The sequence below is a fragment of the Salvia hispanica genome, chromosome 1 (assembly GCF_029641045.1).
Source record: "Salvia hispanica isolate PSC_SH4W2 chromosome 1, Shi_PSC_v1, whole genome shotgun sequence".
Lineage (NCBI taxonomy): Eukaryota > Viridiplantae > Streptophyta > Magnoliopsida > Lamiales > Lamiaceae > Salvia > Salvia hispanica.
In genome coordinates, this window is record NC_142692.1 from 2,725,883 (window position 1) to 2,750,751 (window position 24,869).

Sequence of the window (24,869 nt, forward strand, 5' to 3'; positions counted from 1 at the left end):
TGTATTTTCTTTTAGGTCATTCGTCCCTAAATTTTTAAATTTTGGTCAATTTTGGTTTTACTAGTCTGGTTTTTTATGAAAAAATTTTAGTTTTACTGGTCTGGTCAATTTTCTTTTAAATGTTATTATCATATAAATAAAATAAAGAAAAGGTTTTATGGAAATTTGCAGAGGGGGCCATAGCCCCCACAACCCCTTTTAGGTTTGCCTATGGATAGTGCATCAAGAACCATTGACAAACAGAAAGCAGTTTGCATACATTGCAACAAGTTGGTAACTGAAGTGGTGTCTGATCCTATGTTGAATATCAATGTAAATGTTCAGACACCTCTATAATCTATCTCAGTTGCAAGGAAGCATGGTCTCTACTCAAAGGGGATAAGTAGTGGGTAACACATTTTTCCTTCCATCCGATAGATGGGATTCGAGTCCCGACAGAATAACTGAGAAATTATTATTGATTTAGAGAGAGAGAAAAAAACCTCTCTAATTGTTTCCTCAACTTTGCTACTTACGCTAGACTTCATCGGCAAATGTTATTTTTCAAAACAGGAATGCTCATCTTGTGATTAAATCAACAATAAGATGGAAGCATTAAATAAAAAATCATGGGATTTAAACTAAAAAATTTTGTTTCAACCAACTAATAAGACTCCATCAAAAGTTCTTTTGATTGTGGGATTAACACTAGAAGTGTGAACAAAAAATTGTTCCAAGTAACTAAACTTAAGGGAATCAAATGTAGGAGTTTTGATACTTACATATAAACCACAAGAAATTTATTAGTACAAGTTAATTATCCAGGTATATATGGTCTAAGTTTCTTATTGCTCAATATCAAGATCTGAAATAATGTTATTCAATCATTTTATTGGTTTTTAACCATATTCATCTTTAGATTTACTATCTTACATTCTAATTAGACATCAGAATTAGAAATCATAAGCAGAATAAACTCTAATCACCAAAACAGAACCAACAATATTACAAAAGAAATGCTGATAACATAGATAAGTGTTTACCTGAGTGGAGGCTAATTTATGATAAGTGAAAGGACATGACGAACTTTGTGAAAATCCACACCCCCTTGGCCTGATCCCAAAACCCTTTTCCTCAATCTTGGCAAACCATAAGTCACCAATTTTTGAAGAGTTTGAATGCTACTGAATCCTTCTGGAACCTTCCAGAAACAAGGACAACGACCAATATTTATTTCAGTAACAAGGGGCATGGCTCCTAGCTCCACTATCCACTCCCTCCAGTTTGGTAATTTAGTTAGAGAAACCTTCTTGAACAAAAGGAAAACTGGATGCAGCACATGTCATCTTCTTCCCAAGAAATGATCTTGGCCCTAAATACATTTCTCTTAAGGAGGGAAGCTTTCCAAGAATCCCCATTGGATCATGCTTGATCTCGCAATCTAACAGTGTTAACTTCACAATTTTTGAAGTCACGATGTCGCTTATGCACTCTTCTAGCAGGTTCCCTAACTTGACACAGATTCTCAAGACATAAAGATTGGGACATGTGAATGCTTGCTTCAACTTCATCAACCCTTCTTCACTTGAAGTGAATTCGCAGCCCTGTTTCATTGAAACCGTACAGTATGATAGCTTGTTCCACTTAGAGGAGATGGCATTTGTCAGAGCTGATTAGCTTTCATTGTCGTATACGTAAACGTCGTAAATTATCCGTACTTGTAATGTGTTACAGTTCGTGCACTGAACTATCGTAGCCTATCAGGCTCTCCAGCTCATCAACACAAGCATCCAATTTCAATCTGTAATTTCCATCTTTTTCCATGTCATAAAGAGGAAGGAGCAAATTTTAATCTGGACATCTTGCTCAACATATTTGGAATTTGAACATTCCTAGAAAGATTTAAATCAAAGGTATCTAAGTAGGCCAAATTGCTTATAGAGGAGGGCAGGCTATCAAATTCATATTCTCGTAGACGCAAATATCTAAGGTGAACAAGATCAGTGATTCCCTTAGGTAATTTTTTGTCCACAAATTTGAACCTCAAGATAACTACACCTCTAAGCAACTTGAATTTCCGAAACTCAACTATACATTGTGGGGGGAATTCAGTAGTATTCTTTTCTATATCAAAAAGTATTTCAAGAGATCTAAGATGCTTGCTACCATCTTTTGCACAAGTGATAGTAAGCTCATCAGGCTCTACCTGGACCTCTGTTTTGAAATGGATAGTCGAATGTCGTGTCTTTGCACGAGACAGAGCTTCCTGTAGCAAAGTACTAAACTTCTGCTTGGGTATAACATCCTCAGTTTCAACTTGAACAATACACCTCGAAGCCAACTCACTTAAGTAGGACTCTGCAGTGTCGGTTAAAGTTACATCATCTTCTTCAACATTCTCATCAGAAATCAAGCCTTGTGCTATCCACATCCTATATAGATCAGGAGCATATATGGTTTAAGTCTACCCAAAATGAAGAAAACACGGCTTCAAACAATAAGGTAGATCTTCATAACTCAGATTCAGCACTTTATCAATCTGATTTTCCTCTATATATAGATGCATTGATATTTTCATTCACCAACTCCCACTCTCCCACACAAGTTTTCTTACTCAAGACCCCTCCGAGTAAGGAAATTGCTAACAGTAAAAAACCACATTTTCCAACCATTTCTTTCCAATTGTTACGAGATTTTCTTGCAATGCAAATTCTGTATAGAAATCATGAATCCAAATCAACAAAACACATATAATGAGAATGATCAAGTGAAGATATAAGTGAAATCAGTGATATACCTGGAATATTCTTATGCGGAAATGCTTTCTTCTTGAGTAGTTCCCTTGAATCATCCAAATTAAGCTGGCCAAGCTCTACAGAGAATCCAATCTCTGCTACATTCTGTTTGCGCGTGGTCACCAAAATCTTGGTCTTCAAATTCTGAACAAGAAAGGCATGCTTGAGTCCATCCCAGTGATAAATTTCCCAAAGATCATCAAGCACAATCATGCATCGCTTCCCTCTCTGAATCTCACACAGTTTCTCCACCAACTGTGTGTCGCACAGACTCGAAACACCCTCCCCTTTCTGTGGATCTAGCTGATTCATAGCATCCTCCAAAACAGATCGAATTTCACACCGCTGAGTAAGTAATGCAGACCCACGCGAAAGAATCAAGTCGACCATTTGCAGCCTCAATCATGTGATTGTACACCTTTTTGGCAATGGTTGTCTTGCCTATACCGCCCATTCCCCACACCGAAATCACTCGATGCTCGTCGTCGTGAAGCAGGATCGAAACCAGCCTCTTTAGGTCATCCTCCTTCCCAACAAAGCAATCTTCAATTTCGAAATTGGGGAAGGTTTTCCGTCTCCGTCGATTATTCTACTTATGCCGTAAGCATTCATATCGCCGGAGAGACTAGCGAGCTCGGATCTGATGTACGAGATCTCCGAGCCTAGTCGGTGGAGCGAGAAGCAGAGGCGCAAAAGGAATAGTTTAAAGCCGCGGCGGCGTCCATCGGCGGAGATCCTGACGGCGTATTCTAAGATGACGCCTTCAGTTCTGTATGAGAGATCTCTGATCTGTGAGAGCCAATTGCGCACGGTTTCGCATTTGTGATGCCGTCTGTCGGCGTCTCTGAGGAGACACTTGATCTGTTTGAGCTGCGTTTGAAGCGCCTTCACCTTCCCGCCAACGCCAACTAACAACCTGCCTTCTTCTACCAGCAGATCTCGTAGTGTTTCTATTTTAGATAATTTATGAATTTAATGGTATAAATATTAATTTTAAACTGTTTTATATAAAATAAAATAAAGTATTCTAGTCTATATTTTCAAAGTGACTGTATCAAGTGACTGCTTATTAAATAACCTAATAATAGTATTATATCAAGTGACTACTTATTAATAACCTAATAATAGTATTACATTAATAAGAGTGAACTACATAAATCATACCTGATCTTTCACTTTCGCACATAAATGATGTCTGATTTTTATTTTATATCGTTTTTGGTATCTATTAATCATATTGTTGGTACCTAATACAATTTTCACCCCCAAAATACCCTCTTAACAAATTCATTTGTCAATTTGTGCCATTAAAAATATTTTGGACATTGACAAAACTAGTACCAAAAGTGATATTATAATACATTTTCTCATTCTCCTGACCCTTTATACTATTATTATTAATCAATATTAATATTATTACTTTGATGTCATAGAATAATAATTAATTACTTGTTAATATCATTTAAATATATTTAATCATTAATTATATGTATAATTATATTTAATTATTATAATAATATTATTGTTATAATAGTAAAAACTAGTAGTAATGTTAATAAAAAAATATTTATTATTTTATATTATATTAGTAATAACTAATCAATATAGTCTTAATAAAAATTTAAAACTGTGAATTATATTCATAATGATAAAGAGTTGAATATATTTAGTTAGGAGTTTCGACCCTAAAATGAGTATAAATAATTTAATTAAAAATATTCAATTGATTTAATTACTTTAAATAATTAATTTAGTTAGGTGTTTTGTTATTGATTTATATTATGAAAGCAATTATATGTATATATAAAGCACTAAAAAGAAAGAAGAAAAAGAAGAGAAAAGAAAAAAGAGAAACATTAACTAAGCAAAAAAATGAAAGATGAAAGGAAGATAAAATAATAAAAAGAAAGAAGAAAATGAAGAAAAAGAAAAAAGAAAAAAGGATAAACTAAAGAAGAAAAAAAGAAATAAGAAAGGAAGAAAAAAAATCACATATTTGGTTCTATACTTCTATTATTTGAAATTTCAAAAATATCCTCCATAATAAAAAAATCATATGTTTGGTACCTAGGGTCATTTTTGTCATGAGTTACCAAAAACGATACAAAATAAAGATCATGTATCATTTATGTGCGTAAATGAAAAATTAGATATTATTCATGTAGTTCACTCTATTAAATAACCTAATAATAGTATTATATTAATTGACTGCTCATGTGACTGCACGTAGTGGGATGTTTAGCATGGAAAAAATTGTAACGTGAAACTAAGCGATAACATCATAAATGTGATTAATTAAATATGGCGGATTATGTATGACTAATAATGCTGATATTGTATCACTCCCTCCGTCCCATAAAAGATGTCACATTTTTAGGACGGGACGAAATTTTAGAAGGTTTTGTTTTGTGTGTTAAATGGAGGAAGAAAATATAATTTTTATATGCATGTAAGAGAGAATTTTTTTAAAAAGGGAAATATGACATCTTTTGTGGGACAAATTAAAAAGAAAAATGTGATATCTTTTGTGGGAAGGAGGAAGTACTGTATATATAAGTGTTAGGTATGTAGTCAAATCACACGTGTATTGTGCAATAATCTAACGGATATGAATATTCCCTTATCTCATATTAAAAAAAATACTCCGATATTCAAGGGCACCTGACTCGTACTCCCTCCGTTAGCTATTAAGACTCTCATTCATGGACGGCACGGGTTTTAAGAAATGTTAAGAAAAGTGGGTGGAAAAAAGTTAGTGGAATAGGAGTTCTACTTGTATATATTAGTTTTAAAATACTCCGATATTCAAGGGCACCTGACTCGTACTCCCTCCGTTAGCTATTAAGACTCTCATTCATGGACGGCACGGGTTTTAAGAAATGTTAAGAAAAGTGGGTGGAAAAAAGTTAGTGGAATAGGGGTTCCACTTGTATATATTAGTTTTAAATGAAATGTGAGTGGAATGAGTTAGTGGAAGGTGGGACCCTATTACCATTTATGGTAAAAGAGAATCGGAACTCTTATTCGCGGACGGACTAAAATGAAAAAACGAGACTCCTATTCGTGGACGGAGGGAGTATCAGATATGGGCCGTATATATTTATTTTCTCAGATAATGTGATTGTGTGGATTTTTGTTGATTATAAAATTTTATAAAAGAAAAAAAATATAAGGAATTTTTATTAGTAGCCTCCACATTTTCTATCACATTCTTTACTGGAGAAAAAAAAAATAACGTCTCAATATCGGAAAACTTAGCACATCAATTCAATGATAATCATATCAAGAATTTGATTGAAAATAAGGGAGGAGAGGTGCTCAGTCTTTTCCATCATCTCCTAAGAACTACTCCGCCCATCCCATGAAAGATGACCCATTTTTTGAATGACACGAAATTTTGTGCACTTTTATTTTAGGATGCTTTAGGATCCATTCATAGCAAGGGATTTAGTTTCGTGTTACATAAATTGATCCAGAGATTAATTACTTAAATTAAATGTACAATTCAATCACAAATACAATTAATAGGATTTAATTATCTAAATAAATCCAGCGATTTAATCACAGAAAAAAAATAATTCAACATTTAAATTAATCCAAAGCCCAACTAAATAATAAATTTAAGATTATGATATGAAGGTACATATTTATATCCAGTCCCACTTCTAGTATTACTCGGCCCAACTACGAGTTAAATAGTTGAGGCCCAAATCCATTTAATATGAAGAGCCCAAGTCCCAAGGAGGAGCCGTACTCTCCTTCTTGGCACTGCAAATCACACACAATATGCCTCCGAATCCAAATTAATGACATAAATGAAAAAAAAAATATTAAAATTATGATATACTCTAGTAATTATTACTACCTCCGCCCCCAAAATTTGCTACACTTTAACCCGACACGGATTATAAGAAATGTAATGGAAAGTGAGTTGAAAAAGTTGGTGGGATGTGGGTCCTACTTTTAAAGTATTAGTTTTGTAATAAAATGTGAGTAGAAATGAGTTAGTGGAATATGGGGTCCACTACCAAAAATGGTAAAAGTGAAGTGTATCAAATTTTCAGGGACGGACCGAAATAGTAAACTGTATCAAATTTTCAGGGACAGATGTAGTATTTTTTAATATTGTGGGATTGATTTTTTTTTACCCAATTTTTCCTTTTAAAAAATTGTTGTTTTCACTTTTTATTTTTCATCCTACTCTGTTTTGCAAGGGTGATTTCCGTTCCATGAAATATAAGATGACAATGATTGAACATCGTTTGTAAGATCAGTGGTATTGTAACACCTTTCTCTTTGTATGGATTATGCTTGCAAATTGCATTAATCACTAATACAGTTGCTGATGACATACTTGACACTAGACATACTGAAATTAATTAATATCACCGCCCATATCAATGATATATTTATCATACTAATATACTCCTTCGTTCTGCGGTATTTGAGTTATTTTGTCTTTCGGTATAGTAGTTGAGTCATTTCCTTTTATAACAAAAGTCAACACATTTCTTACCTGTTACTTTGCTCTCTCTTAATTTATTATTTCTTCTACTTTTTTCACTTTATACTTTATTCTTCCTTTATTTAACCCACTTAACACAATTTTTCTTAAATTCCGTGCCGAAAAGAAACGCCTCTAGTACCGCAGAACGGAGGGAGTATATCTCAAAACATTGAATTTCACGCATCTCTCGGTTTATATTATACTCCCTTCTACCATATCAAATGAATGTTATAGTTGTTAGTCCTACTATTAGATTTATTAAGCATCCATTAGATTTATTAAGCATCCACAATGGTAAATAGGTCAGTGCCTATTTCTCCTCCTGTCACACCATCCAGCACTAAAATTCCTCTTATCACATCATCAGGATAAGCAACTGGACAAGCAACAGGCTAGCCACATCATCAACACTACTACTAAACAACTAATAAATTTACGGAATTAAACGCAAAATGCAGAATTAAACAATACGACACATATACGAGAAAATTCATTAATTTCATTAAAATAAAAAAATTACATTAATTAAAAAAAATACCATAATAAAAAAAATACATAAAACCAAAAAAACTATCGTCGTGCAGTCCTCCGCGCCCACAACTCTTCATCATCACTACTACCATTACTACCACCCGCGTTAATCATTTCGCGTTGTTGCTCTTGTATAGAAATTAAGAGAAAAAGAAAGCTCGTTAAAACAAGTGGTGCGAATGAAAATGACGTGAAAATCGCGTATATATAGTGTTTCGAAAATTTAATTAATAAAAAATGTGCTGGCCGATCGGCGGCGAGCGCATCGGTGAGCGCATCGGCCAGCGCTCGCCGAAATGGCGCTTGCCGGTTGCAATGGTTCGGCGAGCGGAGCGGCCAGCACCGAGAATCGGCTAGCCGGTTGCTCGCCGACCATTGTGGATGCTCTTAAAATCAGATACAACAACTTGAAAGGGCTAATTGTAACCAAGAGTTGAAGTGCCCTTATTCCAAACCTATGTAATTTATCAACCAAGAAGTGCTCCCATCATAAATGTGTCGCCCAAGAAACTATTGAATGGATTTTAGCAATTTATCAAGCAATATTTCTCAAGTCTATCATCAAATAAAATTACAATCAATATAATTAACAATCAACACATTTACACTTTAATTAATAAAACTATTCACATATGCACATTAATTAAGAAAACTCTTCACCAGACCAACCCTTGCCTTAATCCTTGAGCAATATCTCCACTTGTCCCTGAGAGAGAATCGATTCCCAACATCCTTCAAACAACCTGTAATATAGTAAACAACGTTTGCGTGATTGTAAGAAGCAGCAGCACTAGACCAACAACAACAGAAACAATAGCCCAAGGGCTATATAAATATTTACGTCTCAAGTTAGCCATCCACTTATTCTTGCGCTCTCCGCAATGCCTATGCACATCCTCAAACATCTTCGCATACATGAAGCCATTCCCTGGCCCAGCCACCGAGTCACCCAGCTTGTTCACCATCTCCGCCACCTTCCCTTCGTCCCCTAGCCAGTTTTCGATGATCCCTCTTCGCGACAGTATCTCCACATCCTTGGAGGAATCAATGATGCAGTCGAGGAATTTGACGTAATCAGTGACGAAGTTGTTTTGATTATGCTCAAAGTACTGCTCGTACGCTATGAGGTTTCGCAGGAACGACTCGGTCCTGTCCTCGATGATTAGTGGCGCCATTATCATCACCCCTTCTTCGAACCTGACGTCGAACAATGTGTTTCCTTTTGGTCTGTTGTCAAACTTGACGTTAGCCTCCTTAAGTCTTGTGGCGCTGCTGATGAACTGCAGCCTCTTGCCTGGTTCTATTACCACGTGACCGTTTCCTCCACCCGAGCACCAGGGAGGAGGAAGCCAGCTCTTATGGAGGAAGTGTAGCAAATGTTTCACCTGAAAGATATATGGACCACATTAGGATATTCGTCTCTAATTAATTAAGGTTGGACTTTAATCGATCTGTTCGCCAATATTTGTCACACGTACTTTTTACTACTTTTGGTAATGGACTACACATTCCACCAACTCATTCTCCTCACATTTTATTATAAATCTAATGTACATAAAAGTATAATTCACATTTTACTAACTTTTTCAACTCACTTAGTATTATATTTCTTAAAATCTGTGTCGGGTGAAAGTGTGACATTTAATTGCGGACTATGGGATTAGTAGCATGTGAACCTAGTGTCTATTATGCGGTTAATAAATACTCTCTTTGTTTCCTTATTTTTAACAACTGTCAATAAAATATCTCATTTCACTTTTTGCTATTTTTATCAAACAGACCTCAATATATAAAAGCATGGACCACATTCTGCTAACTTTTTTCTAACAGAACCTGGCGAGGATCTACAATCTGCATTTGCTCGCTGCCCTGTCCAGGATAGAGACCGATGAAGAAGTTGAAGAGAAGGTACCAAAACCTAGAAGGCTGGTTAGGTGCCTCGATGAGGTCGTAGAGCTCGCACAAGACGAAGAACGGCAATTGATTCTCAAAGAGCATGAGATCACGCTGCAAGCTATTGATCATCCAGTTCATTTGGAAGATGGGATCATTCCTCTCCCTCAACATCACACCTTTAAACTTGCGAACTAGTTGGACAATGAAGCAACCATCTAGAACAAGCATTTGTATGAACTCGGTCTGGGTTAGGGTTTCAGGCAGATCTGCGTAGCATCTTCTTGCCTCTGCTTCCACTCTGCTTACCGCTGCTACGTACCTTTTCACATCATTTAGTGGATCATTAGGGTCAAGCAGCTGCTTCAGGTAACGCAGCTTGTGGCCTTCCATCCTCTTTAGATGCTCATTATTATTGTTATTATCGTGGCGATGATAAGGGCCGATGGCGATCACCTCGGGCTCGTAGGCCTTCGGGTTCACGTTGCGTAAGTGGCTGTGGACTCTGTAGATTGTGCACTCCGGCTGTGCCCCGGAGACTTCTTTCAGTTTTTTATTTATCTCATCTGAGGCTTGAGTTATGCTATGATCAGGATCCATGTATTTATGCATCTATGTACAAGCTGAAAATTGAGAAATTTCTATAACGGTTATATGATATAAATATAGAATCATAATGAAGTACTATGTTTAAGTCAAGATTCAAAAAAAGCTATAACGATTAAACTAAGAATGTATCTCAAAGTTAGTTTATACTAACCGTAGATAACCGACAGAATTTAGGCTTTCTTCATCTTTACATGCTGCAAAATTATCAAGAAATGAATGTGGTAACGATATGAATGATAGAGGTATGTACATTATTTTAAGGCGTAGAGATCCGTCGTAATTGTAACAACGAAATGAATGGATAAGGCATGTGGAAATTTTTATTGAGGTGTCTATCTTATCAATAGGTGGGTCCATTTTCACATTAGTCGTCATTCAGTCGTCGTTGTAGTTACTCCCTCCGTCTCCCAATAAGTGTCACAAGTTGACCTAGTATGGGTTTTAATGTGAATGAAAGTGGATGGAAAACGTTAATAGAATGTAAATCCTATTTTTTTATAATGGTTTTAAAGTAAATTGTACGTGAAAATGAGTTAGTGGAATGCTGTATTCTATTACCAAAAGTAGTAAAAAGTAAGTGTAACAAGTATTGGCGGACGGAACGAAAAGGAAATTAGTGACAAGTAATGACAGATGGAGGGAGTATTTTATTTTTCTATCCTTTTATCATTCAATTTGCACTTTACTTGATGATACAAATCAAGAATTGGAGATACATGGAGTATGGAACTATTTCCAATTTTATTGTTATTTGTATGCTTATTTTTAGTAGGGTATATTTTAAATGGCAATTAGGAGTATGAGTTCTTTGTAAGTGATGTATTCATCGGATTAAATAGTAGTGTCCGACAAGTGCATGTATGTGCCCGGGTAGAAGAGAGAGACATAAAGAAAGAGGAGATGTAGTATGATGAGCTTAAACTTTACTGTATTTTCACTAATTTTGAAATTTCAATTCAAATTAAAATATGTTGTTGTCTTGTTTTAATTTGGTCACTATAGTGTTAAGTGTTATCTTATCTTTATCTTTATAGGTCGACCTGATAAGTGATGATAGTTTCCAATTATGCTCCATTTGTCTCTTTAAAATTATATAATAAAACTATTTGAGTTATCTTATTAAAATAAAATATCTCCTAAAATAAAAACAACACCACCTCTGTATAAAATTTTGTGTCAGAAATCAAATGTTTCAGTTTTGTTGGGATAAAGGGAGTATTTGGATTGGGTAAAGATCAGGTTTGAATGGGCGCTAATAATACTCTCTCCGTCCCATTGAAATAAGTCATAGGGTTGACTTAAGTTTTAATACTTAATTATTAAAGTTAAGAGAGAAAGAGAAAAATTAGTTGAAATTATATACTTATAAAATAAGAGGAGAAAAAATGAGAAAAAAATTAGTATAAATGGATACGAATTATTTTTATGAGATGAAAATAAAAGAAAATATGTTCTTTTTCTATGGGGCAAAGTGAGTATTATAGAACAACGGAGATCCCCGAATTTCAGATTCTAAGAAGGTGAAACAGAAAATCAAGGAAAAGAAGTGAGGTAGGAGACATAGAGTGAATAGCTACACAACACCATCTCTTTCGTTTATTTTGGATCTGTTTTAAGGTTTATTTTGTCTGTATTAGATGGAGTAGGAAGGTGATTTAACCTTACCTTAGGTTTTGTCTTCCTCCAATTGTTGACGTGTCACTTTGTAAGTTGCTCGATGTAGGCTTGTCACATTTATAACTTTTGGCCAAACTTTTGGCCAAGTTGTGTAAACTTTGATTACTACTCTCCTCGATTCCACAAAAGATGACGTCTATTTTGAAAGTGACGTACTCCCTCCGTCTCTGATTAAGAGTCACAATTTTATATTCGGTTCGTCCCCAATCAAGAGTGATATTTCATTTTTACCATAAATATTAAGTAGGTCCCACATTCCACTAACTCAATTCATCCACATTTTATTATAAAACCAATATAAAAAATGGGTCTCACATTCCACTAACTTTTTCAACCAATTTTTCTTTACATTTTTTAAAATTCGTGTCCGGTCAAAGTGTGACTATTAATCGGAGACGGAAGGCGTAATTTATATGCTAGGTTGAATAAATAAAGATGAAAGATTAAAATAAAAATAAAAATAAAAATATTTTTAATAACGAATTATTTTAGATGTGACAAGTTAAAAAGTAAAAACAAAAGTGGGTTATCATTGATGAAACGGAGCAAGTATATTAGTTCAATGAATGGGTTGACGATGTATCTAACCCTTCACTAGGAAAGCATTTTTTTTATAAAAAACTAATTATTCATTTTACTTTATTAGAATTAATTTAGGATAATACTTTATTTTCTTACTCGTCATGTGGCTCTCTTCGCTACCACGACCACCACTATCGATCATGGCGTTTGGTGACATCTCCTCCGCATCACGCTTAAATTATTTTGTGTGGTTGTCGTGTGCTTTCGAATTTGTGTTGCATCAACACGAATAATATCGTAGCACTTAAATTATTTTTATTGTTATTATTATTGTAGCGATGAAAAGGGCCGATGGCGATCACCTCGGGCTCGTAGGCCTTCGGGTTCACGTTGCGTAAGTGGCTGTGGACTCTGTAGATTGTGCACTCCGGCTGTGCCCCGGAGACTTCTTTCAGTTTTTTATTTATCTCATCTGAGGCTTGAGTTATGCTATGATCAGGATCCATGTATGTATGCATCTATGTAAAAGCTGAAAATTGAGAAATTTCTATAACGGTTTATATGATATAAATATAGAATCACAATGAAGTACTATGTTTAAGTCGAGATTCAAAAAAAGCTATAACGATTAAACTAAGTATGTTTCTCAAAGTTAGTTTATACTAACCGTGGATAACCGACAGAATTAAGGCTTTCTTCTTCTTTACATGCTGCAAAATTATCAAGAAATGAATGTGGTAACGAAATGAATGATAGAATGTACATTATTTTAGGCGTAGAGATCCATCGTAATTGTAACAACGAAATGAATGGATAAGGCATGTGGAAATATTTATTGAGGTGTCTATCTTATCTATTGGTGGGTCCATTTTCACATTAGTCGCCCATTCAGTCGTTGTAGTTACTCCCTCCGTCCCCCAATAAGTATCACAATTAAATTGACCTAGTGCGGGTTTTAATGTGAATGAAAGTGGATGGAAAACGTTAATAGAATGTAAGTCCCACTTTTTTATAATAGTTTTAAAGTAAATTGTACGTGAAAATGAGTTAGTGGAATGCGGTGTTCTATTACCAAAAATAGTAAAAAGTAAGTGTGACAAGTATTGGCGGACGCATCGAAAAGAAAATTAGTGACAAGTAATGGCGGACGGAAGAAGGATTTTATTTTTCTATCCTTTTGTGTTTTTTCATTAAGTTTTATCATTCAAATTGCACTTTACTTGATGATACAAATCAAGAATTGGAGATACATGGAGTATGTAACTATTTCCAATTTTATTATTATTTGTATGCTTATTTTTAGTAGGGTATATTTTAAATGGCAATTAGGAGTATGAGTTCTCTGTAAGTGATGTATCCATGGATTAAATAGTAGTGTCCGACAAGTGCATGTATGTGACCGGGTAGAAGAGAGAGACATAAAGAAAGAGGAGATGTAGTATCATGAGCTTAAACTTTACTGTATTTTCACTATTGAAATTTCAATTCAAATTAAAATATGTTCTTGTCTTGTTTTAATTTGGTCCCTAGTTCGAGTCTTATCTTATCTTTATCTTTATAGGTCGACCTGATAAGTGATAGTTTCCAATTATGCTCCATTTGTCTCTTTAAAATTATAAAAAAAATATTTCAGTTATCTTATTAAAAATAAAATATTTCCTAAAATAAAAATAACACCATCTCTGTATATAATTTTGTGTCAGAAATCAAATGTTTCAGTTTTATTGGGACAAAGGGAGTCTTTGGATTGGGTTCAAGTCGGGTTTGGATGTGCCCTAATAATACTCTCCCCGTCTCATTGAAATAGGTCATAGGGTTGACATAAGTTTTAATACGTAATTATTAAAGTTAAGAGAGAAAGAGAAAAAATAGTTGAAATTATGTACTTAATAATGGGAGGGTGTATAAATAATAAAGTAAATAAAAGGAGAAAAAAATTATTATAAATAGATACGAACTATTTCTATGAGATGAAAAGAAAAGAAAATATGTTCTTTTTCTATGGGGCAAAGTGAGTATTATAGAACAACGGAGATCCCGAATTTCAGATTCTAAGAAGTTGAAACAGAATTTCAAGGAAAAGAAGTGACGTAGAGACGTAGAGTGAATAGCTACACAATACCATCTCTTTCGTTTATTTTGGAATTGTTTTAAGGTTTATTTTGTCTCTATTAAGTGGAGTACTAGTAGAGAGGTGATTTAGCCTTACCTTAGGTTTTGTCCCCAGACTATTCTTCCTCCAATTATTGACGTGTCACTATGTAATTTGCTCGATGTAGGCTTGTCACATTTATAACTTTTGGCCAAGTTGTGTAAACTTTGATTACTACTCTCCTCGATTCCATAAAAGATTGACGTCTATTTTGAAAGTGATGTAATTTATATGTTAGGTTGAATGAATAAAGAAAGATTAAAATAAAAATAAAAAAATTTCTATTTTTAATAAGGAATTATTTCAGATGTGACAAACTAAAAAGTAAAAATAAAAATGGGTTATCATTGATGAAACGGAGCAAATATATTAGTTCCATAAAGATTAAATGGGTTGACGGTGTATCTAACCCTTCACTAGGAAAGCATTTTTTCAAAAAAAGCTAATTATTCTTTAACTTTATTATTTTATTAGAGTTAATTAAGGATAATATTTTATTTTCTTACTCGTCATGTGGCTCTCTTCACTACCACGACCACCACTATCGATCATGGCGTTTGGTGATATCTCCTCCACATCACGCTTAAATTATTTTGTGAGGTTGTCGTGTGCTTTCGAATTTGTGTTGCATCAACACGAATAATATCGTAGCACTAATATATTCATAATACATTCATGTTATGTGTCAATAGTGTTTGTATTTGAATTTAACAGTTTAAGTATTATCAGATTAATTCGATAACAACTCGATCCGCAAGTTTATCAGCCCAACTAAATCAATTATTCTACTCGATCTCAATAGAGTACTAGGACGACTTTTCTATTGACTCAGAAGCATGTGGGCATTAAATTAATGCCAACTATACTTAACATGGACTAGACTCCATCCACTCATACTCACAATGTTAAATGCAAGTTGAAATTTATATCCAACGTAGTTGTGCAATTAGTGCAAATCACAAACCGACACACATACATACATACATACAAACATACTCCTATATATCTATGTTTCATTATTGATCTAACAAAAATTAAGAAAGAATATTTGTCTTTCTGGTTAACTGCAATATAATTATAATTGAAGGCGATGAAGAAATCTTCAGAGGAGAATCAGAATTCCAACCTACCTTCTGAGGAGAAATCTTCGAATAGCTCTCAAATTGAAACACTTTCTCAACAAACCAAACAGCTTAGTATTACTTCTGATCTTCCTCAAGTGAGTTCTCTACCAAATTTAAATAAAGACAGCTTAAAATTTAGCAATTTTTATCATCTTAATTTACATACAAATTGATCAATTAATGATTCCAGATTAAAAATTTCCTGCAAAAATAGGTAATTTTCCAGTGTATCCCATAATATATATGTTCAAATTTCTATTAGTAATGAATGGAGGGTGATTAATGTATGTGGATCGATAAATTTGCAAATCCAATTCACTGGTTACTAGGGAGTTTGTAAATCATTAATGTGTGGTCTTGTTGGCAGAAAACTAACTGTAATCTCTTGTATTTACTTGGTATGATAATTCGAAATACTAGCAAAATTAAGTAAACTACCTTTACCCAAAAAAATAAGTTTTGGTTAGTCGTAGTATAGGGTTTAAAATGAGACTTATTCGTCTTCACTTTTTACTACTTCCTCCGTTTCATAATAACATAGTCATTTTGCAATTTTGGTACGTTCTATAGTAATAAAGTTATTTACATTTTTAGTAAAAGTCAACACATTTTTCCAACCTACTCTACTCTTTCATACTTTTTTCTCTCTTCATCTCTCTACCTTTTTTCATTTTCCACTTTATTATCTATTTACTAAACTCACCTAACACAATTTTTCTTAATCTCCGTACCAAAAAGAAACGTCTTCATTACTATGGAACGGAGAGAGTACTATTCTGTAAATGGTACATAGGTTCCACATTCTACTAACTCATTTTACACACATTTTATTATAAAATAAATACGTCATCCGTCCCCAAAGAATATAAACGTTTTAAACGTAACGGATTTTAATACAAAATTGGTAAAGTAAGAGAGAGTTGAAATAAAAGAGTATTAGCAGAAAATAGGTCTCACCTCATCAGCAATAAAAAAAAATTCTAAAAATGAAAGTTCTATTTTTAAGGGACGAAAGGAGTATATAAAAATGAGACTTATATTCCACTAACTTTTTCAACTTACTTCCCTTTATATTTCTTAAAAATATGTGACAAAAAAAGTGAACAATTATTGATGGACAGACTAAATGGAAAAACATACTCCATCCGTCCACAAAAAATATTCTCATTTGTGGATGACACGAGTTCTAATAATAAATTGATAAAGTAAGAGAGAATGTGAGAAAGTAGTTAGAGATGAGAAAAGATAGATAAAATATATGTGAAAAAAAATTTCCATTTTTAGAATTGATACTATTTTTTATAGATATTCAAAATAAGACTATTTTCGTGGACGGATGAGTACTTTTTTTTATGGATGAAATAAAATTTACTTGAAATTGAAAAAAATTATATTGGGATTAATGAATGTATTCCAATTTAATGTCGAATGCTGCATGTATCCAATGCAGGAAGTAAATGACGTAAAACAAAAGGACGGAGAAGCAAAATCCCCATCACTTCCTTCGCCTCATCAAGTAAGTACAAATGCACCTTTTTTTGAATTTATTTAATTATTTTGAGGCGTTAATTAATGAGTTATCTTTAACTTTTATCATGTGAATTCATGTAGCCAAAAAAACAGCCTGAGGTCAAATCAACGTTGGACGAAAATGTCCCACAGTCGAAAAATAGCTCTGCCGCCACAGCCACTTCGCAGAAGATTGAGTTACGGAAAAACTTGATTACCGAGCAGGTGTGGACACGAAAAATTAATAAAATATAATCTCTTTTTCTTTTTAGAATGTCCTCTAAAAATAGAACTTTATATTTTAAGAAATTTATTTCTCTCAAATATTTTAAACCTTTATAATATCAATTATACATTAAAACTTATGCTATTTTAAAAGTTCATAGTTTTGGGTTATAGAGGGAGCTATAACTGGGCCTAAATTTTTTATTTTACTTAAAAATAATTTTTATGTTCAGATCAATTTTTGAGACTATTACATAAGTAGTTACTTGTATATATAAAATATAAAAAATTTAAGGGATATTGGCATCTAATATCATGAAACTTTCAAAAAGTTGGGTTTTTTCCACGAACTTTAAAATTGGCAAATAATATCATGAACTTTATCTCGAGTTTGTTTTTTCCTACGAATGAAAAAATTCTTCAAATAAATGGATTTTTTTTCGTAGTTTCTCGACAACAATTTTGAGAGCTTTAAGTTTTTCAATCTTTGAAGATAGTTTTTCTTGAAGCACACCCTCCAAAATTGTTCTTCAATCTATTAAAATAACATGAATTTTTTCATTCGTGGGAAAAAACAAACACGGGGTAAAGTTCGTGATATTATTTGCCAATTTTAAAGTTCGTGGGAAAAACCCAACTTTTTAAAAGTTTCGTGATATTAGATGCCAATATCCCAAAATTTAAAATATAAAAATTTTTGTGTCCGCTTATGTTACCACTTACCAGCACCAATCTGCGAGAAAAAGAAATAATTTATTATTTTCTTAACAAAGATCTGTTCCAATATAGAGAAACAAAAATAGTTACTATATTCAAATTTGTTCAAATAGCCGTTACTTTATGCTATCAAATATAACAAAAAAATAGTTAAACATTAGTAGTAATTAAAATGATACTACATAATATGGAAAGTCTAAAATAGAGAAACATAAGCCAAATATATAATATTTTTTTTAAGTATTTTTATTGTATTTAAATCTTCTAATTTTTGTAATTTATTATTTAATAAAATAATAGACTTCATATTTAGTTATATTAATTAATAAAACTTATATTATATTATTTAATTTAATTTAAAATATTGACAAAGTGTCATGGGGTTAGTGTGTAGTTTAGATAAATTATATAGGTATGATTGAAAAATATAAAAAGTTAGTGAGTGAAGAATATTCTTTTTTGTTTGAGTTTAGTGTCAATGGTTGGAGCAAAATCAATATATTGTAACTTTTACATTAAAATAGGTTTGAGTATAGTGTAATGGTTGGAGATGCTCTAAATTCATTTGTGGTTAATCTTAATCAAGTTTATCATCTAAATGCGAGGGGGGTGATTAGAATATCATTAATTTAGTAGGGCAGATAATTGTACATTTGCACATACAGAAATCAATGTAATATGTTAACTGAATTAATTCAGTACATAATGAATACATTATGTACATGATTACACATTAGATATCATCTCTTCATGTCAAGTTGGATCAATATTCTTATTTATTTTAATTATTTACCTTGGAATCATTAATGATGTGAAGCCAAAAGAAAATAAGGATCCTGGATCTGAACTCAATGTGAATGAGACTAAGAAAGATATCCTTCACAGTCCATCACCAACGGACCAAAAGGTGAGTGCGTTATTTTTTCCGTCCACGAAATAATGACTCATTTTTTACCATTTTATATATAATATTCACTATTTAAAGATACATTTTCTTAAATAAATGTTCACTTTTTTAATTGGTGGGTTAGTAGCTTGTAATTTGTAAATCACTAAAATCCATCAAATTGTAATTTTACACACCAACCCAAAAGTCTATTGACATTTTTGAATTCACCAGATTTTGCCAAAATGCTCTCTGATTGTTTCAAACAAGAAAATGACATAATGATCATCATTTAGTTTAATATAATTATTTATTTATGATTTCAATCCTGCAGGAAAATGATTATCTGGTGATAAATATGATCTCAACAGCGAGTTCATCACAAGTTGTAAGTCACCAATTTGATCTCTCAATTGATCATATCATGCACGTCTTGATCTTATGTATGACGTATATCACATATATGATCTTAAAGTAATAATATAAAGTTTTCTTTTATTGTTTCAAAAAAATAATCCAATTTTGTCATTTGGTCCATCCATCAAAATCAATTCAGTTATATTTTTATAATATTTTCACCATACATTAGCACTATTTCAATAGTTTTTTTTTTCTCTCATTGTATTAAGCTTGGAATCCTAGAAACAGAAAATCATGGGCCTGTGATATGTTTAAGAATCTTTAATTATTCATAGTATTGATTTTTTTCAATCATCGTGTAGATAAGTGATGAAAATACAACGACAATTACTGTGCAGGCAAGTTCAACAGTTGTAAGTCACCAGTTTGAGCTTTCAATTGTTTAATTTGATAATGCATGATATATAGGTTTTATTCTTGTATAAAATAATGAGTTTATTTTTCCTTATGTTGTTTTAAATAGAACCCTGGACAAGGCCATCAGCGTTTTTATGAACCGGTGAGTGTGCATATATAATGCATAATTTTATACAGGCATATAAAGAGAGGAAATTAAATACAGAGGTAATAACAAAAATAAAAAGATTTGTATGTGTTGATTCTGAAATAGTTTTGCATGAGTTGGTATAATAAGAGAACGATAATACTCCCTCCATCCCAGCTCAAGTGATTGATTTCATTTTGGCTGTTATTTTGCTAAAATGATAATAAGTAGTTAAAGATGAGAAAAAGTTAAGTAAAAGAGATAATAATGTAAAAGAGAGCTTCTTATAGATTATTCTCTATCTTACATTACTTTCTCTTCACTTTAACTGCTCCTTTAAAATGAAATATTTTCTACACTCATATTATATTTACCGTTTTCAGTAAAACTCTCCGTCACTACAAAAAAATGTCAGATTACCGACGGAAATATTCGCTACGAATTACCGACGAAATTTTCCGTCGGTAATTTAATTCCTTTTTTAATTAATCTACTTTCCGTCGGTAATCCGTTGGTAAAGAAAAAAATTACCGTCTGGCTCTTTACCGATGGATTAGGTTTTCGGAAAAATTTTTCCGCCGGTAAAGAGCTCGTCGGTAATTTTTTTTTTTCACCGACGGAATGTAGTTTAATTAAAAAAGGAATTAAATTACCGACGGAAAATTCCGTAGGTAATTCCTTCGGTAAATCCTTGGCAAAAATATTCCGTCGGTAATTCGTAGCGAAAATTTTCCGTCGGTAAATTGACTTTTTTTTTTTGTAGTGCGTAAACTATTTCGGATGATAATACCTAACATTATTACACAAACGTTGTAGGGCGAATATTATGTCATCGTGCCCAAAGACGGTAATACCAATGGTATGCATTTTCTTTTAGGTCATTCTTCCGTAAATTTTTTAATTTTGGCCAAATTTGGATTACATAGTCTGGTTTTAAAAAAAAAAAAAATTGGTCAATTTAATTCGGATTTACTAGTCTGGTCAATTTTCTTTTAATTGCTATCAACATATAAGCAAATTAAATTGTGAAAATAATCTGGTTTTTTATGGAAATTTGCAGGGGGGGCCACGGCCTCCACGGTCCCACTTTTACGTCTGCCCGGGGATGGTGAACCAAGAACCGTTCACAAACAGGAAGCAAATTGCATACAGTGCAGCGCGTTGGTAAAAGAAGAGTTGGTAACAGAAGAGTTTGTTATATTGAATATCGAGTGTAAATGTTCAAACACCTCTCTACTCCATCTGGATTGCAAGGATGCATGGCTTCAACGCAACGGGGATAAGTGTTCTCGTTGTGATAAAAAGTTCACAGTTAAGAGTGTGACGCTGGGTTTCTCCTCTCCTCAAACGAATAGTGATAATTCTCATGCCCCAGCTCCCCAAACCAATAGTGATAATTCTCTTGCCCCAGAACTAGAAGTTACTACATGGAAAAGGTAAATGTAGTTAGAATATCAAGTTCATGAAATTTGATTCGATTTTGGTCAGTCTCATAACTTTAAATTAAGACCGACTAAGAGAATTATACTCCCTCCATCCCACATAATTTTAGTGGAATATGAGGTCCACTACCAAAAATGGTAAAAGAGAAGTGTGTAAAATTATTTGGGACGGCCCAAAATGGAATACTGGGTAAAATATGTGGGACGGAGGGAGTAAGATTTAACATTGTTCGCAATTGTCCCACACAGGCTTTTTGATTTCGGTTTTGAATTCATATCTCCATCTGAATCTTCACGTTTGATAAGTTTGTCAACATATTTAACTACTATATATTATACGTAGGGCACCTGAATAATATTTCATTGTGGGATGATTGCGGACAATGTTAAACTTTATGGTTTCTTCTGCCGATTTTTAAATATGTGGGACGAACCAAAATTGGATCAAACTCTATGATTTTTCCGGCCTATTTGCCTAGAATAGAATTCTCATTTATCGACTTGGAGATCGAATTAGTTTCTCTTGTTTCATATGTTTGTTCATGTTGTCGAAACTTAGCCTGCTTAATATGTCTACCCTAATGCAGGACTTGGTTCTGTTGGCATGACTGATGACGTGGAATTATTGAGTTAGATTTTTCCAATATCTACGTTTCAAGATTTTTCCGAATTTCCATGATTGAAGGTTATGTTTGTCCTTTTTAATATTCCACTGCCAATGCTTATGATCTTTGGTAAAAGCTTGGTATTATTTCCTATTGGGTGTACGATTTGATATTTTCAAAACACGTGCTTGATAATGATTTCTTTCTGCGTACTTCAATTTTATAGCTGAAATAAGAGATTAAGTAATACTCCTACTTTTTATTGAATTTGGATGAATTAAGTCATGGCCCTTTTGTCATTTAATTTGCCTCGTTTCAATTCATCATTGAATTCAAACAAACTATTTGTCAATTATTGGAATACACTGATGAGTGATGAATAAACTTGGGATTGATTATTGTTGAGATTAATATAACCGTAGTCTTTCTTCTTTTTTGGCATTATGGAGTAGTAATTTGGGATGATAGTACAAGCCTTATAATTTCGGTTTTCACATAGATGAGTCAGTATTCGTTTTTAATTAGATTATTCCATTGTGGTTGAATCATTTCTTCTTTTTTTAGCAAAAAGCTATTTTACTCTCTTTTATATTATTCTCTATTTGTTTCTCCATCTCTATCTTTTTTCTTGCCTACTTTACTTTCCATTAACTTAACTCACTTTTAATACAATTTCTTACATTGAATGCCGAAAATAAACATCTCTACTACATAGGGACGGAGGAGTAAATAGTTTAATAATGCGAATATATAAATTTTTTAATTTGGTAATAATCAACTATGGCACATTTGCAAATATGGAAATATAAGATTTTAAAGAAGAAAAGGATGGGATCCAATTGATAGTACTAGAAGTTAGATTAATAATGATCAAATTTCATATAGATGTGATAGAGAGTAGAATAGGTTCCATCATTAACCTTAACCCTCAAATATCCGATTTATATTTTTTTTCCTTCTAAATCCGATTTAGAAAAGGAAAAGAAAAAAAAAATTCTATACTACTACAAATTGAATTAGTGAAACCTAATTAACCCTCGCCGCTCAAATTCTCTCTATTTATAAAGTGAATTCCATCACAAATACCACAAGATGGATTCCAATTTCCCTAACCACGACGTTGTAACAGAAATCCTCTTGCATTGTCCATTCACATCCCTCTTGAGATTCCGAAGCGTCTGCAAATCATGGCGCGATCACATCGATTCTGAACCTTTCAGAAAATCGCACATTCACCACCATGCCAACGACGACAGAGACGACGAGACGCTACTCGTGCAGTTCAGTTTCCGAAAACACGGAGTTCCGGAGCTGTCAGTGTTTAACGGCAAGCTGCACAACAACTCCCTGCCAGCTACCCAGGAAATCCTGGACTACCACCTGAAGCATGGCCTCGACACGAGGGAAGTCGACGTCCGTTGTGCTCTGATCTCCGGGCCTTCGTCTAACGGCCTGATCTGCGCCTACTACAGGGCCACCGACGCACCCATTGCAGTATGCAACCCTAGTTTAGGCCTCACCGCTATCTTGCCATTGCCACCAAAGCCTAGCTCAAATCATCTTCACACATTGTGTCGCGAAGTCGCGATTTGGTTCGACGAGGTCGCACAAGATTACGCGGTGGTGCAGCTCTTGTCTTGCTACGGAGTCAGTTTCCACTTGCACGCGTCGGTGTACTCGAAAGCGACGAATTCTTGGAAGGAGCTGAGCGTCGGGGGCAGCGATGTGATTGCTCGTGGTTTGTGCGTTGTCTTCCCTATAAGTTCGCGGTGCAAGGACGGCTCGTTCTCGCACTTGCTGGCGTTTGACGAGGAGGGGAACGAGGTGATCGTGTCGTTCGACTTCAGGAACGAGGGTTTCCGTGTCTTGAAGATAACGGGCTTTGAGATTTTGTTGAGGCGGGGGTATAAGAGGATTTTTGCAGAGGGCGATGACTCTTTTCTCGTGTTCAATTCCGGTGATCAGGAAGAGGCTAAGTGGTTGAACATGTCTTGGTTTAGAGTGGAAGAGAATAGGCTGCAATTGGATCGCATGAAGAGAGTTGGAACATTTAATGGCCTAGTCATAACCAAGGCTTTGGCTTTGTGTGAGAGGGGTTGTGTTGTTTTGGAGGCTGAGAATGGGTGTTTAGTACTTTATGATTATTGTAATGAAAAATTTCTTAAATGTTTCGAGATGGAGAGTAATGTGTCCATGATTTTTGAGTATAGAGGAAGCTTTGTTTTGCCTTAGGTGCTAGTGTTTTTTATTAGTTTTATTTACTTAATAATGTGAACTTTGATATAGTATCTCAAGTTCTTTATCTTTTGGTTTGTAATGTGGTGAGATTTTGTTAACTTTCATTTGGTTATATATGGTGTGGCACTAAGGTTATGGCCCTTATCAAATTTCCTGTTTAATTTATGGAGTAGTATTTAATGAAAGCTCTATGATCATACTACATTAGTGAATCTTAACATCAATGAAATCACCCAGATAAATAGTACTCTTTTACTTCAAACAAATACAATTCTCTAAAGATATTAGCTTGGAGATCAAGAAACGTGTTAGCTTGGAGGACAAGAAACATATTAGCTTAGAGGCTAAGAAATATATTAGCTTGGTGTCCAAGAATACTTGGAGCACAAACTTTGTAATATTCTATATAAGGGTGTCATAATATTGAAGAAACCAACCAAGCCATATATCAAAATGTAGTCTTCAAAATTCTTTGATAATCTTTAATTTGAGTATTTACATTTCTGCATTTCAATTCTATTTTCAGCATGGTATCAGAGCAGCTAACGATCCTT

At 33.7% G+C, this 24,869-nt stretch overlaps 4 protein-coding genes across 7 annotated transcripts; 2 read left to right on the forward strand and 2 right to left on the reverse strand.

Moving 5' to 3' along the window:
• Nucleotides 1-1,804: 1,804 nt before the first annotated feature.
• Nucleotides 1,805-3,164, reverse strand: LOC148933077 (putative disease resistance protein At1g50180). The gene is made up of 3 exons (XM_089064500.1): nt 2,777-3,164; nt 2,649-2,691; nt 1,805-2,411 (listed from the first exon to the last, which is right to left on the reverse strand). Exons 1-3 carry the CDS (start codon nt 3,162-3,164, stop codon nt 1,805-1,807), a joined length of 1,038 nt encoding a protein of 345 aa, XP_088920626.1.
• A 5,204-nt stretch (nt 3,165-8,368) lies between these two features.
• On the reverse strand, nt 8,369-13,034 carry LOC125219902 (UPF0481 protein At3g47200-like). Of its 3 annotated transcripts, XM_089063200.1 has the most exons (4): nt 10,466-10,591; nt 9,646-10,328; nt 8,654-9,197; nt 8,369-8,555 (listed from the first exon to the last, which is right to left on the reverse strand). In XM_089063200.1, the coding sequence occupies exons 2-4, from the start codon at nt 10,315-10,317 to the stop codon at nt 8,452-8,454; spliced, it is 1,320 nt and encodes a 439-aa protein (XP_088919326.1). In that variant the 5' UTR covers nt 10,318-10,328; nt 10,466-10,591; the 3' UTR covers nt 8,369-8,451. The 3 variants fall into 3 exon arrangements, with proteins under 3 accessions (XP_088919326.1, XP_088919327.1, XP_088919325.1); XM_089063201.1 differs by lacking the exon at nt 10,466-10,591 and adding an exon at nt 12,818-13,034 and having other exon boundaries at nt 8,369-9,197; nt 9,646-10,130; XM_089063199.1 differs by having other exon boundaries at nt 8,369-9,197.
• Nucleotides 13,035-15,620: 2,586 nt separating this feature from the next.
• LOC125220060 (uncharacterized) lies at nt 15,621-22,295 on the forward strand. Of its 2 annotated transcripts, none has more exons than XM_048122180.2 (10): nt 15,621-15,884; nt 17,240-17,305; nt 17,401-17,523; nt 19,058-19,147; nt 19,461-19,514; nt 19,849-19,899; nt 20,010-20,045; nt 20,847-20,889; nt 21,091-21,466; nt 22,060-22,295. In XM_048122180.2, the coding sequence occupies exons 1-10, from the start codon at nt 15,756-15,758 to the stop codon at nt 22,082-22,084; spliced, it is 993 nt and encodes a 330-aa protein (XP_047978137.2). In that variant the 5' UTR covers nt 15,621-15,755; the 3' UTR covers nt 22,085-22,295. The 2 variants fall into 2 exon arrangements, with proteins under 2 accessions (XP_047978137.2, XP_088919235.1); XM_089063109.1 differs by having other exon boundaries at nt 19,849-19,884.
• Nucleotides 22,296-23,169: 874 nt separating this feature from the next.
• LOC125198172 (putative F-box protein At3g21120) lies at nt 23,170-24,309 on the forward strand. The gene has a single exon (XM_048096594.2). It carries the CDS (start codon nt 23,170-23,172, stop codon nt 24,307-24,309), a length of 1,140 nt encoding a protein of 379 aa, XP_047952551.2.
• Nucleotides 24,310-24,869: the final 560 nt, after the last annotated feature.

What these genes read in the sequence shown, in the direction of transcription:
- LOC125198172 (XM_048096594.2), top strand. Translation starts at nt 23,170, where the DNA reads ATGGATTCCAATTTCCCTAACCACGACGTTGTAACAGAAATCCTCTTG.
- LOC125220060 (XM_048122180.2), top strand. Translation starts at nt 15,756, where the DNA reads ATGAAGAAATCTTCAGAGGAGAATCAGAATTCCAACCTACCTTCTGAG. An exon ending in CACTTCCTTCGCCTCATCAA is followed by an intron (nt 17,306 to 17,400) that starts GTAAGTACAAAT and finishes GAATTCATGTAG; the next exon opens with CCAAAAAAACAGCCTGAGGT. An exon ending in TGCAGGCAAGTTCAACAGTT is followed by an intron (nt 19,900 to 20,009) that starts GTAAGTCACCAG and finishes TGTTTTAAATAG; the next exon opens with AACCCTGGACAAGGCCATCA.
- LOC125219902 (XM_089063201.1), bottom strand. Translation starts at nt 13,031, where the DNA reads ATGCATACATACATGGATCCTGATCATAGCATAACTCAAGCCTCAGAT. An exon ending in TAACAATAAAAATAATTTAA is followed by an intron (nt 10,131 to 12,817) that starts GTGCTACGATAT and finishes ATCATCGCCACG; the next exon opens with ATAATAACAATAATAATGAG. An exon ending in AGATTGTAGATCCTCGCCAG is followed by an intron (nt 9,198 to 9,645) that starts GTTCTGTTAGAA and finishes TATATCTTTCAG; the next exon opens with GTGAAACATTTGCTACACTT.
- LOC148933077 (XM_089064500.1), bottom strand. Translation starts at nt 3,164, where the DNA reads ATGGTCGACTTGATTCTTTCGCGTGGGTCTGCATTACTTACTCAGCGG. An exon ending in TCCGCATAAGAATATTCCAG is followed by an intron (nt 2,692 to 2,776) that starts GTATATCACTGA and finishes ATTTCTATACAG; the next exon opens with AATTTGCATTGCAAGAAAAT. An exon ending in GTAACAATTGGAAAGAAATG is followed by an intron (nt 2,412 to 2,648) that starts GTTGGAAAATGT and finishes TGATCTATATAG; the next exon opens with GATGTGGATAGCACAAGGCT.